This window comes from Juglans regia, chromosome 6 (assembly GCF_001411555.2).
Source record: "Juglans regia cultivar Chandler chromosome 6, Walnut 2.0, whole genome shotgun sequence".
Classification (NCBI taxonomy): Eukaryota; Viridiplantae; Streptophyta; class Magnoliopsida; order Fagales; family Juglandaceae; genus Juglans; species Juglans regia.
Window position 1 is genome coordinate 18,253,342 of NC_049906.1, and position 14,752 is coordinate 18,268,093.

Sequence of the window (14,752 nt, forward strand, 5' to 3'; positions counted from 1 at the left end):
AACTCGCAAATGATCTTTTTTATTCTTCCTGCACCAAATTGATATATATATATATATATATGTTTTTATAGCATCAATGGGATGGCATGCAGCAACTGTATGTTTGCATGTGGCATTGAATCCATTCATAATTAGTTTTTTTTTTCTTTTGAGTATATTACCAACCCCTTGACCCCTCCCAGTACCTTGTTAAAATTTGCAGTTGCTCCCAAAAGTTTTTGCGAAAGAAGTTGCTTAAATTTTGTAAGGTCTTGCCATGCCATTCAAAAAAATTATGAAAAATGGGATAAATTTGTTTTTCATTGACCGAAACATTTACTATAATTACTCTACTAGAAATAAAATTAAGAATAGGAGCACAAAAAATCAAATTTTCGGTATGAATCGAAACCCTACCCGACCGACCCAGCTCAAAATAATCTGACCGAAATGAAACAGGCTGGAAATCAGAACGGTATCGGTTTGGATCAGGTATTACTCGATTCCTGACTCACCTCCAAAATTGACTCAATTTTTGTTAAAATGGCATCATTTAGCTCTTATTTTTAAATTTAAAAAAAAACATTCTATGAAAAAATTATACTCAAATACTTTTTTAACTTTATAATATTTTTATTTTTTTTCCAAAACCTAATAAAACATCTTAACTCAAACTATTTCACTATTATTCACAAACTATTTCACTATTATTTACATATATTTTTTTATATTCTCAATATCCAAAAGGGTCCCAAGTGTTCCTCCTATAAAATCTACGGTTTCATTTTGATAAATGTTGAAATCGTAGGTGGACCACTATATACGGATTTTTGTACATCTCAATGTTCGCGATCCATAAATTAGACTTGCGATTGCTATGGATTTTTGTACTTCCCAATTCATTTTAATGCATAAATATATATATATATATATATGAATGAATAAACATTATACTAAGAAGCACAAATCATTTCATAATTAATCATAAAAGCAATAAACATAACCAATCATTAATTCATAATTAATTCCAACTCTTTACTTTATTATATAACTTGCCAATAAATATTAATTTCATAAACTTTATCAATAAACGTTGATTTCAAATGAAAATATGTTTTCGATAACAATTTTATTTCTATCCCATAGTTCTCTTGTACTTACATAATGTATCGAAATCTCATTATTTTCAAGCACCTATTCCTTTTCAGAAGATAACTCTTTAGGAGATTCCTCTTCAAGAGATTCTTGTTTTAGGAGAATTTGGTGTTCAGATTTTGGATAGATCAATTGATTTTGTTGCATGTTTTGTGGGTATGGCTTCTTCAGGAACACCAATTTCTTTTTCTTTTAGTCTTCTCTTTCGGAGAATCTTGTCCTTTACACCAATAGGTCTTCCATGCTGCAGGCATGTCTTTGATTCATTTGTTACTAGATTTCTTGATTGTCCTATAGGGACTTCAATCATCAGAGGGATATTAGCAGGTAGAATATAAAATTTTTTATTTTTTTACTATCAGTAAATGCATCCAGTAAACGATTTGCAATACCTTGCAAACGAATAATCCTCTGAACTTCCAAATCACATTAATTTGTATGAGGATCAAGATGGGATAATGTCGAAACATTTCATGTTATTTCTCTTTGTGCTTCAGACACATATTCTTTTCCTAATGGTAGGAAAATTGTTTCATCAAAATGAGAATTTTCAAAGCGTACCTTAAAAATATCACCAGTTAAACACTCAAGGTATCTAACAATAGAACAAGAATCAAAACTAATATAAATTTCAAGTCTTCGTTGAGGGCCCACCTTAGTGCGCTTGGGGGCTACAATCTGAACATAGATAGCACAACAAAAAGTACGAATATGAAAAATATATTGTGATTGACCAAAAGCAACTTGTAACAGGGAGTATTTCCTATGGACAATTGGTCTAATCCGAACTAATGATGTAGAATATAAAATTGCATGTCCCCACGCAAAAATTGATAGTTTTGTTCTCATAAGCAAATGTCTAGCAATTAATTGTAGTCGTTTAATATACAATTCTGCCAAACCATTTTGAGTATGCACATTGGCAACTGAATGTTCAATATGAATTCCTATTAACATGAAATAATCATCAAAGAATTGGAATGTAAATTCTTCTGCACTATTCAATCTTGATAGATTTGACTGAATAATAAGAAAATTGAGCTCATAATTTAATTATTTGTGCAAGAAGTCTAGCAAATGCAACATTAAAAGTAAAGATAGACAAACATGTGACCACCTACTTGATGCATCTATTAAGATCATAAAATATCTAAATGGTTCACATGGTGGATTTATTGGCCCACATATGTCCTCATGAATTCTTTCTAGAAATAACAGGGATTCAATTACTACCTTAGAAGTAAGGGTGTAGAACCGGGCTAGATTTTTTCCAGTCCGGTCCGAAACCCGGAAATTCGTGTCAATCCAGGCAGGTATCCGCCATACCTACCTGGAATGAACCCGGGCAAGTAGAAAAATCAAATACTCGCCCAGATCCTGTTACAAATCTAGTTTTTAAACCGAATATCCGTAACCAGATGCTTTTCTTTTAAACATAAACGGCTCTTAGATTATGATACTGAGACTCTCTCTCTCTCTCTCTCTCTCTCTCTCTCTCTCTCTCTCTTTCACACACCCCCGAAACCTTAGCATCCCTAAAGAAGATCTATCGCCTTCAGTGAGTAGCAGGGTCCATGGCTCGATTCTTCCTCAAATGCTCTACATAATCGCTGCCCTCACTCAAAGGCTTCGCTCTCTCACCATCGTCTCTGCGAAAGACTACAAAATAAGATTCACAAGGTTTCCCTCTCTCTCTCTCTCTCTCTCTCTCTCCCTCTCTCTCGCTCTCTCTCAATTTAGTTCGTTCATGTTTGGTTACTAAGAAAACTTGGGACAAATGGGTTTCAAATGCCATGGAATTTGGTTACTCACTCTCTCACAATGCAACTTCTCCCATATCTGGGTTTACATTTTTGTTTGACTTCATATCCATTTGAGCTCTTTCACGTTTTAGATGTAGATATGGATAGATTAGATCTGGGTTTACGTTTTTATTTGAGTCCATATCCATGTGAGCATTTCTCACTTTTTAAATGTATATATGGATAGATTAGATATGGGTTTTGATTTTTATTTGACTTTATAACCTTTTGGTTTGTGAATCTTGGTTGTCATTTTAGATTTGAACGTTTTATGGGGTTTTTGAAATTTCATTGTATAGATTTGGTTTGTGCAAAATGTTTCTGTCTTGGTTTTGAAGTTCTCGTAGATCTCTTGCATATCGGACTCGTTTAGATAGCTGATAGTGAATGATTTGAATCTGTTCTTGGTTGTTTGTTCTGTCCTTTCTATTTCTCTATAATCTTTTGGTTTGGATCTGTGTTTGGGGTATTTTTCTATTTTTTATTTTATCTCTAGATGTTGGGACTACGTCCATCAAACTTTTTTTCCCTTCCGTTTTGGTTTGGATCTGGGTTTTATTTATTTTTTCCTAATCTCTAGTTTATTGTCAAGAATCTGAAGTTCTCTATTTCTCCACCGCGTACATTAAACTTTTTTTTCCTTCCTTTTGGTTTGGATCTGGGTCTGGAGAAATCTGATAAGAAATCCCAACGCATATGCTAGTTTAATAGGCCTCACTTGATCTCTAGTCTCATTCAGGTATCTGTCTTTTCTCCTTTCCTTTCTCAAGAAGTGAACTTCATTACCTGCTGAGATGATTATTTTGTGTGAAGTTCATGAGAAAATTGTCCACATGACTCAAACTATGAACTACATTTCTTCACACCATTATTTCTCTTTTTGTTTCTCTGAGATGAACTTTAGAGAAGACAATGGTGGATTATCTCATTATGCTTTCTCACTATCTCATTTTTTTTCTCTAATATTATAGGCATATCAGTTGGGATATGATTTTTTTACTAATTTCTTGATTTCCATTTCTTTGTTTCCCACAACTCACAATGAAGAGGATGGCGGATCGACTTCAAATGTTCTTCCACAATTCTTTGTTGCTGCTTTTAATTTTTTCACTATTGGTTCCTTGTAAACCACAATATAATGTATTGTGTATGTTGATGTCTATTATTATCTATTTTGTTTTATAAAAATTTGAATGGGTAATAAAAAAAAAAAGTTTAAAAAAAGTTTAAAAAAATTCACTAGAAAAAATAATAAACATAAAGGCCTGTAAAAAAGCCTTTTAAAAAGTGTTAACAAGCTTTTAAAAAAAAAAGGGTTTTAAAAGTGTTAAAAACATATTTATTTAAAAAAAACAAAAAAAAAATGGTGTAAAATCCGGATATACTGGTACAAATTTGGATGAAAAAGCTTTTAAAAAGTGTTAAAGAGATTTTTTTTTTGAAAAAAAAAAAAGCTTTGTAAAAGTGGTAAAAACATTTTTTTCTAAAAAAAAAACTCAAAAAAAAAAGTACAAAATCCGGATTTTCCTGTTTGAAACTGGATATCCTGGTCCAAACCCAGATATTTGCCCGGGTTTCAATTCGGTTTACCCGAGTGGATATCAGCCCGTTTTTAAAAATCAGGATGCGAATTCGGATCGTCCCAGGTATCCGGATTTGGATCCGGATGCACAGCCCTACTTAAAAGATGATGGTCTGATAATTAGTTTACCCTGAGAACATGATGCAAATGGATAATCACTTGGTAAAAGAATCTTCTGATTTTTTAGAGGATGTCTATGTGAATTTTCAATTATTCGATGCATCATAATTGATCTCAGAAAAGAAAGCTGACAGTTTTTCTAACATGAGTTTTTAGCTCGAAATCATAGAAGTAATATAAAGATGTTCATTACTGCCTTCATTGATGGTTCAACATGATAACATTACGATGTATATCTTTGAAACTTCATAAATTTCTTCTAGATTTGAAGAATACAAAGTATCGCTAATACAAAATTTTGTTCATTCTGGTAACACTATATTTGCTCTTCCAGAGCCTTTAATTAGGTTCGAAAAACTGGATATGGTATTGACATTAGCTCTATTCAATGTTAAACATTGAAAATATTTTTTATCTTTAAGAATTGTTTGTGTGGTACAACTGTTTGCGAGACATATGTTTCCATCAATTTTCTTCAAATTGATTAATTCGTCAGTAAAATCCATGTTTACTTGTAAAAGTAAAACATATATAAAACTTCATTAATTTAAAATAAAATTAAAAAATATAGTTGAAGATAATAACTGAAATATAATGTGATTACAAGAAAAAAAATTAATTTTTGTAACCATAATCATCACCAATAAAAATATATATATATTTTTTTGTTTGGGTTCCCAAAGAAATGAAAGATCCAGTGGGTGACATCCATTCTATTTGAGGTATAAGTTGGATATATTGGATTATTGTAATCGGCAAAATTCATTTCGACTCCCTTTTCCCTTTCTTCGATATAGGCATGCTATAGGTCTATTAAATATTTTGGGGTACAATAGGTATGTGACCAATGCCCACTCATACCACATCTATAATATTTATCCTCAAAGTTTTCACAGGCTTATTCTGTAAGCTTTTATTTTCATCATTTTTTGTCTCCATGTGGTTCCACTTCCGATGGTATATTGAGTTCCTTTTTGAATAATTTTAAGTATAATATCCTTAATTTTTATAGCTTTTCCTACCATGTTCACGTCCACAATTTCCTTTAAGATTATAAAAAGAGGTTCCATTTGCTTCAAGGAATAAAGTAGAACCGGTTGAACAAGATTGATGAATTTTCATTAAAAGCTCATTATTCTGTTCAGCCACTAATAAACAAAATAATAGTTAAAAATATTTTATGAACTTGCATTCTTGATAATGTTGTTGCAGGAGCACATTTGAAGCATGAAATGTGGTATATGTATTTTCTAATATATCCTCATAAGTAATTTTCTCTCCACATAATGTCAATTGTAAGCTTATTTCACTGTTTTAAAATCATGCAACCTCAGGTGCATCCGATCATAGCAAGCTTTTGGCAAGATTATGGTCTTATGGTGCTCGTATCTCTGCCTTAGACTATTCCATATAATCAAGAGATTTTTTTTTATAGTGAGGTACTCAATTTTCAATTTTTCATGTAAATGATTGCGAAGAAAAATCATTGCTTTGGCGCAATCTTACTGGAACGTATCATTCTCTTCTTGGATAGTATTTCCAAGGTTCATTGCATCAAGATGGATTTCATGATCCAAAATCCAAGATAATTAATTGTTGCTAGAAACTTCAAGAGTAACAAATTCTAATTTTGTAAGATTTGACATTATCTATAACAAATATATTAAAAATCAAATAAGTAGGTATTATGAAATTAAGAAAAGAATATATACAAAACTCATAAACTCTATGAAGTCATGTGAATTATATAATATTTTGCTTCAAAGAGCGTGGAACATATGTTATAACATAATTCACAATAGATATCTATATTTATAAGCACATGATGCTGACATAATGATTAGAGAGTGACGTTACAAAAACGAACTTAGTTTGGGGATTGAGATGATAATTTTTTTTTTTTAGATGAAAGTATAAAATATTATTTTTAAATATTATTATTGTTTTAGGATTTGAAAAAATTGAATTGTTTATTATATTTTGTGTGGGAGTTTTGGAAAGTTGTAATGATGATATGAGATGAGATGAGAATTTTGTGTCTCATCTCATAACCCAAACATATATAAATATTTGGAAAAAGTTTCTATATTTCTTATCTCATCTCATTCTATCTCATTTCTTTTTCAAACATCATTTAAATACAAATACTTTCAAATTAATCATTACAACTTTCCTAAACTTTCAAATAAAAGATAAAAAATTGAAAACAAAAAATATTTCAATTTTTTCAAATCTCAATATAAAAATAATATTAAAAATAATATTCTAACAATATTTTAACTTTATAATATTTTTTATTCAACTTTTTCTCTCCCATATTTCCAAAACCTAATAAACTCAAACAATCTCATTACTATTCATAAACCATTTCACTATTATTCACAAAATTCTCATCTCATCTCATTCCCCAAACATCCTTACATTGATTAGAGAAAATCTCACAGATAGCTTTCAACATCAAAGATCAAAAGACATGATAATTGGCTAGACTCTCGTGCTATAAAATTAAAGATAAGTAATTAGAGAATTGAAAGGCCACAATATATGAAACTATTTTTTCAGGAACTTAATATTATTTCTCTCAACTTCGTTGGTGTGTCTACAACAAATGCTCATCAATACTCCCTTTTATAGGCATGAGAGGATACATGAAATGAAATGATAATATACCAGGTAGAGTCAGTTATGATAATATACTGGTAGCTTATGAAATGATTGATTTTTTTAAGAAGGAAAAGGAATGGTAAAGAAGGATTCATGTCTCTTAAGTTGGACATGAGCAAAGCCTATGATAGGCTCGAATGGCAATACTTGGAGGCAATTATGCTACATATCGGGTTTGTAAACAAATGGATTCAGTTTTTCATGCTTTGTGTTAAATCTGTTACTTTCTCCATCCTCATCAATCGTGAACTAGTTGGTCCTATTCATCCTTCTCAAGGGATAAGATAGGGAGACCCTTTATCTCCCTATTTGTTTTTTCTGGGGATTGAGGGCCTTATTTCTCTTTTGAATCAAGTTGGTACAAGGAAACAGATTAGTGGAGTAAGAGTTTGTAAAGGGGTCCCTGTGCTGAATCATCTGTTGTTTGCATATGATAGTGTCCTTTTCTGTAAGACATTTATTCAAGAGAACATGGAGGTACAAAGAATCCTTGGAGTTTATGAGAGGGCATTAGGACAAAAAATCAATTGAGAAAAGACCTCATTGGTCTTTAGTAAGAATGTCTCTTCAGCAACGCAACAATTGCTCTCATTTTGGAGAATTCAAGTTTTTCAGAATTATGACAGGTACTTAGTCCTACCACCTATGGTTGGGAAAGATCAGAAGAGGGCCTTCTCAAACATTAAGCACAAAGTTTGATCAAAACTGCAACAATGAAAGGAAAAGTTTTTATCTCAAGGGGCAAAGAAATTTTAATCAAGGTAGTTGCATTAGCTATTCCAACATATGCTATGACTTGTTTTAAATTGCCCAATTCTCTTTGCTATGAACTTGAACAGATGATGGCCAAGTTTTGGTGGGGCCAGAGAAAGGAAGAGAAGAAAATACATTAGGTGAGTTGGAAGAGGATGTGTGAGACTAAAGGTGATGGGGGCATGGGATTCAAAGATTTGAGACTTTTTAATGATGCTTTGCTTGCAAAACAATGGTGGAGAATAATGCAGAATGAGAATAGCCTACTTCATAAAATGTTCAAGGCCAGATACTTTTCGAAAGCAAATTTTCAATCATCAAATCTTGGACATAACCCATCTTATGTGTGGAGAGGAATATGGAGAGAAAGACAAACTTCTTCAAGCCTGCAGGTGGAGGGTTGAGAATGGGAGGATTATTAGATTGTGGGAAGATCATTGGATCCCTGGTTTCAAAAATCTACAATAGATGGGAGAGGTAACCAGAGGAAATAACAAGAAGGAGGAGGATATGATAGATCAGAATACTTGTTGGTGGGATGTGCAAAAAGTAAGAAGATTATTGCCCCTGAACCTGTTGATGCAGTTTTGAAAATCATTCTCAGTGCAGAAAACCATGAAGATAAATTAATATGGGATATTGAGAGGAATGGGTGTTTTAGTGTGAGAAGTGCTTATAAAATGTTTAGAAGGTTGAATTCAAAACCAGCAGAAGGGGAGTGCTCTACTAGCAGTGCAAATAAGAAACTATGGAAGGATATCTGGAATATGATGGTTCCTCATAAAGTTAAGGTATTTGTTTGGAGGGCATGCATTGAGGCTCTTCCAGCAATAAGCAATTTGAAAAGAAGGAAAGTAGTTGAAGATGCAACATGTCAACTTTGTTCTTCAAATATAGAAAGCACAACACATGCCCTTTGTCACTATCAACTAGTTACAGAAATGTGGAGCAAGCAGTTTCCTCAACTTAGATCAGCAAGACAAAATGGAGATTTTAGGGAGATGGTTTCTCAAATACAAGGTAGTTGCTGTAAAGATGAGTTAGAGAAATTGTTTATGATTGTTTGGGCATGCTGGTATAGAAGAAATCAATGGGTTTTTGATGAGAAACATATCACATCAGAAGAGGTCATCAACTATAAAAAAAAATACTAGGTACTATTGAGAGAGAGAGAGAGAGCTGACGGAGAGGCTTGGTAAAGGGCTGACGGAGGGGCTTGGTAGAGGGCTGTCGGAGGGGCTTGGTATAAGCTGACTGCCGACATGACGTCGGCAGGGAGGGTGAGGTCTATTGCAGAGCTGGTTTCGAAGTCTCCTCAGGGCATTCCTGAGGTGTCTGCTCCTTTTAGGAAGCCGAAAATGTTAGACGGAGAAGTTTATGTTCAGTTTTCGAAGGAGGAAGTGGAAAAATCTGCTGAGCCGTTTAGGTTTGCTATTGTTTTGAAGTGTATTAGACAAAGACCATCACTGGATAGAATTCGTGTGTTTATTCATGAGCGGTGGGGCTTGTCTGTCCAGCCAATGGTGTCTGCAATGAGAAGGCCTCGGAATGTTTTTGTTCGGTTCTCTATTGAGGAGGACTTTCTTAAACCTTTCTCTAGAGAGAGCTGTGACGTGGATGGTGTTACTTATCGTTTATTCCAATGGACGACAGAGTTTACTGAGGAATCGGAACCGGCTTTAGTCCCGGTATGGTTAATGCTTCCTGGTCTGCCACCAAACTATTATCATGAAGCATTTCTTAAGAGCATAACGGCGCCGATTGGAATGTATTTGAGAAGAGATAACATTGGAATGTATTTGAGAAGAGATAACGCAACAAGATGTGCTACGAGGACTGATGGTGCAAGGGTCTGCGTATTGATGAATATTGCTCAGGAGCCGATTAAGTCCTTTTGGATTGGAACGCCTAAGAATCCGAAGAGCATTTTCCAGGAGGTTCTATACGAGACCTTGCCTGCTTTTTGTTTGCACTGTAAAGTGCAAGGGCATAATCTAATTACTTGCAGAGCATCACAACCGGAGGGGAAGGATAAGAGAAAGAAAACGGGGGTTAAGTCAGCCTGTGTTTGGGCTGCAAAATCATCTAACCCTCCAACAGACAATGAGTTGGCCGGTGATGGCAAATTGGATGGAAAGCCAGACACACCAGTGCACTCGTCCGATGACCTAAATGAGCTGGAGACCGTCGTTGATCAGGGGGAGGAGGTGATGGTGTCAGGATATGAAACAAAGGCTGACGACGCGTTAGCAGTGCAAGCAGTGCACGTAGTGCACGGTGAGAACAATGCAAGGGTTTTGAGTACGTCCGCGGATAGAATTTTGTTGCATGGGGAGAATAGTGGGGCCCAGAATAAAGGAATTTTGGAGGTATCCGAGGTTGTTTGTGCACAAGTAGAGAACGTTGGTACATTTTTGGCGTCGCCTTTAGGGGCTAGCGTGGGGTGTGGTACGGAGGTTGTGGATTTATTTGAACAGCCTATTACTGAAGAAGGAGAGTTGGTGGAGGATGGTCTGCAGGCAGTAGCCTGTGTAAGGGGCAAGGAAAATGTTTCTGTGTCGGATGATGAGGGGGCGCTTCCGCACCTAGGGAAGGAGAAGGATGATCATTCGGACTCAGAGATTACAGTCAAGGAAGGACACAGAGGAAGGACAAGACGAAGTTTGTCCCGGGCTCCTAGCAGGCCCTCCCGTTTGAATTTATGATTAACACGATCTTGTTCTGGAATGCTCGAGGACTTGGTACCTCGAAAAAAAGACTTCGAATGCTATTGAAGTCTCATAAACCAAAGTTATTAGTCTTGGCAGAGCCGTTTCGCAAGGATAATCACCTGGCAAGTTGGCAAAAGTTACTTAGTTTTGATGAGTGTTTTTCTAATGATGCGCAAGCAGGCAAATTATGGGTTTTCTGGGATGCAGAGATACAGGTGGATGTGCTGGGAGTATCCAATCAACAGATCTCCTTGTTATTAAATTCTTCTGTGGTAGTGTCGTTTGTTTATGCGAAGTGTAGATACTTGGAGAGACGGAATCTTTGGGCCGAGCTTCTTCAGTTCTGTTCTTTGAGTTTGCCATGGATCGTTATCGGGGATTTTAATGTGATTCGTGAAGATGGCGAGAGGCGAGGAGGTTGCCCAAGGTTGCCGTGTGCAATGGAGGAATTTTGCAACTTCATTGATGCGGGGGGTCTGATGGAGATTCCTTCAAGTGGAAATAAGCTCTCATGGTGCAATGGACAGAGCGGGATGGCGCGTAGTTGGGCTAGATTGGACAGAGCACTCTGTAACGTACGCTGTCTGGAGCTATTTCCATCGGTTTCTCTTAAGTACTTGGCTCGTCATTCATCTGATCACACTCCAATGCTTCTTGGTCTGGCGGATCCTGTTTTGCGATATGGCCCGAGCTCTTTCAAGTTCCAACAGATGTGGACCTTGCATGAAGATTTTTGGAGGTGTGTGTCCTCTGTTTGGCAGGAGAATACAAGAGGTTCGGGATTATGGAAGCTTGCTTCAAAATTAAAAAGGCTTAAAGTAGTGCTGCGTAATTAGAATAAGGAGGTATTTGGATGGACGGGGGCGCATATCAAACGTCTGGAGGCACAAGTTGAGGAAGGGGAAGCAAGTCTTCAGGAAGGATTTTCTGAGGATGTTGAAAATGATGTCTTGGCAGCTAGACTTGAGCTCTCTGTTCGGCAAAAGAGGGAGGAAATTCGCATTGCACAGCAGGTTAAAAATAACTGGATGGATCATGGTGAGATTAACTCTTCATTTTTCAAGGCAATGCAGGTTAGGAGGGCGAGAACGGTAACGGAAATGCAGTTGAGTGATGGACGTGTTTTATCTTCTCCGGAAGATATACATGATGCTGCAGTGGTGTACTTTCAGGAATTACTTCAAAGCCATCCTAGCAGAGTTCTTCCTGATTTGTCGACATTAATTCAAGCGGACGTGGTGGGTGAGGAGAATCATCTCATGTGTTGCATCCCTTCTGAGAAGGAGATCAAGGACGCTTTGTTCTCTATCCCAACGGCTAGTAGCCCAGGTCCCGACAGTTTTGGATCTGGCTTCTTTCAGCACTGTTGGTCATTGGTGAAAGCTGACTTGATGGAGGCGATATGGGATTTCTTCAGGGGTTCCCCTATGCCCAGGTTTTATACTTCCTCCTTTATTGTACTGATTCCAAAAGTTTTAAGTCCTACATCCTTCGATCAATTTAGGCCAATCAGCCTTTGTTCCGTTGTCTACAAAATCTGCTCAAAAATTCTGGTAGCTCGATTGAATTCAGTTTTGAGTCGTATTGTCTCATTGGAGCAAGGTGCATTCCTTCCCAGACGCAGTATTTTTGATAATATCAGCCTCACTCAAGAGCTCGCTCATGATCTAAACAAGTCAGTTAGAGGAGGGAATATTATGGTGAAAATCGACATAGCTAAGGCTTATGATACTATTGATTGGAATTTTTTATTTCATGTGTTGCAAGGGTTCGGTTTTTCGGTTGAAGTTTGTAAACCTATTGTCACAATGTGTCACTACTCCTTGGTATTCTGTAATCATGAATGGTACTGCTAAAGGCTTTTTTAAAAGTGGTAGGGGCCTTCGCCAAGGGGATCCTCTCTCACCTTATTTATTCATTCTTGTGGAGGAGATTTTTTCTCGACTTTTAAAGCAAAAGTTTGAGGAAGACAAGATTGGTTTCTATAGTCATCCGCGAAGGGGCCCCTTCATAACACATCTTCTTTACGCGGATGATATGATGATATTTGCGAATGGGAGCAAGAAGTCGGTTAAGGAGATTAAGAACACTCTTAGCCTTTACGCTCAGTGGTCGGGGCAGCGGGTGAACGAGAGAAAGTCATCAATTTTTTTCTCTAAAACAATTTCAGCCACTCGTCGTCATGAACTGCTGCTGCTTACTGGTTTCTCTGAAGGTAAGTTTCCAGTTAAATACTTAGGGGTGCCAATTATTTCCGGGAGGATGAAGGGGATTTATGTGGAGGAGTTAGTTCAGTGTATACGCCGGAAAATAGAGGGATGGAAGGTCAAGCTTCTGTCCTCTGGTGCTCGGTTAATTCTTTTAAAACATGTTATTGTAAGTATGCCTGTTCATCTGTTGGCTGTTCTACAAGTCCCGAAAGCAGTTTTGTTATCTTTGCATAAGATGTTTAGCTCTTTTTTTTGGGGATCGGTGAATGGAAAATCAAAGAGGAAATGGATAAAGTGGGACATCCTTTGCAAGCCGATTGATGAGGAGGGAGTAGGATTGAGGAGTCTATTTGATATACAAAATGCTCTGCACTTTAAGTTTGCTTGGAAGTTATTGACTGCTAATTCTTTGTGGACAAGGTTTTTCTAGTCGAAGTATGTTAAGAATCAACACATTTCGATGGTGAGTCCGTCTAAGGGTTCTCGTTTCTAGAAGATGGTCATGGGGGCAATTCCTGTGGTGATTCAGAATTCTAGATGGATTGTAAAAGATGGCAATGTCTCTTTTTGGAGGGATAAATGGTTGGAGTCGGGTCCTATATGTGCTCAACAGAGCATTGTAAACCAACCGAATCTGTTGGTTAAGCATTGCATGGTTAACAACATCTGGGATGTGGATATGCTAGTACAGCTCGTGGGCCAAGAGTTAACAGAAAGCATTATCTCGAGGATTAGCGGTATAAGAGAGGGGGCTGATTTCTTGGTTTGGATGGGCAACTTGGATGGAGGTTTTACGACCAAGAGTGCGTGGAGTATAGTTCGAGCTACAGCTCCAAGAACACTGTGGTCGGAGTGGGTATGGCACTCTGCATTGTCAAGAAAGGTCTCAGTGACAATGTGGAAAGCCTGGTATCATAGCCTCAGCGTAGATGAACGTGTTAGACGAATTGGCATTCCTTTGGTCTCTAAGTGTGAATGTTGTGAGGAGGGGGCTTTTGAAGACTTAAATCATGTGCTCTATGGGGGGAGAACAGCAGCAGCTATCTGGAAGTTTTGCTCAAGTCTGGTGGGAATTCCATATGTTGCTAATCAGACATGGAAAGAAGCAGTGGAGGTGTGGTTTAGACGTACTAAAAGGTCTTCGCAGGTGGGCAAACTAATCGGCTTGATTCCCAGTATCATCGCATGGAGCTTGTGGGTCTGGAGGTGTACGGCAAGGATGGAAGGCAAAAGGGAAACCATAACAGTGTTATGGCGATCTGTGAAGCATTGGATTAATTGGGTGGGAGTGAAATTAAAAGCAGTGTATCGGTTGGGAAGCAGGGATTTTGTGATATTGTAGATGTTGAAGCTGACGTGCAACGTTAAACATGAGAAGTTTATAGCAGTGTCTTGGTCTAAACCGTGTGCAGGATGGTTAAAACTAAATACTGATGGAAGCAGTTTACATAACCCAGGAGATCTAGGTGTGGGTGGAGTGCTGCGGGATGAACAAGGAAAGTTGAAGTTTGCATTTGCTGCTAGCCCAGGCAGTGGTTCCAACAATCAAGCTGAACTAATAGCTATTTTGAAGGGTGTAAAATATTGTAAGGCCATGGGTTTTAACAATGTCATTTTAGAAATGGATTCGCTGGTAGTGGTTAATTGGTTAAAGGAAGGCAAGTGTAGTTTATGGTATTTGGAGGATTTTTAGGAGGAGTTGAGCCAGCTGTTATTGTTGATGAATTTTCAAATACAGCATGTCTATAGGGAAGGCAATATGGCAGCGGATCACCT

At 36.8% G+C, this 14,752-nt stretch overlaps 1 protein-coding gene across 1 annotated transcript; it reads left to right on the forward strand.

The window, feature by feature from the left end:
• The first annotated feature begins 9,317 nt into the window (after window positions 1–9,317).
• Window positions 9,318–13,406, forward strand: LOC109015758. Its single transcript, XM_018998215.2, has 4 exons — window positions 9,318–10,716; window positions 10,947–11,518; window positions 11,603–12,445; window positions 12,534–13,406. The coding sequence occupies exons 1-4, from the start codon at window positions 9,318–9,320 to the stop codon at window positions 13,404–13,406; spliced, it is 3,687 nt and encodes a 1,228-aa protein (XP_018853760.2).
• Window positions 13,407–14,752: the final 1,346 nt, after the last annotated feature.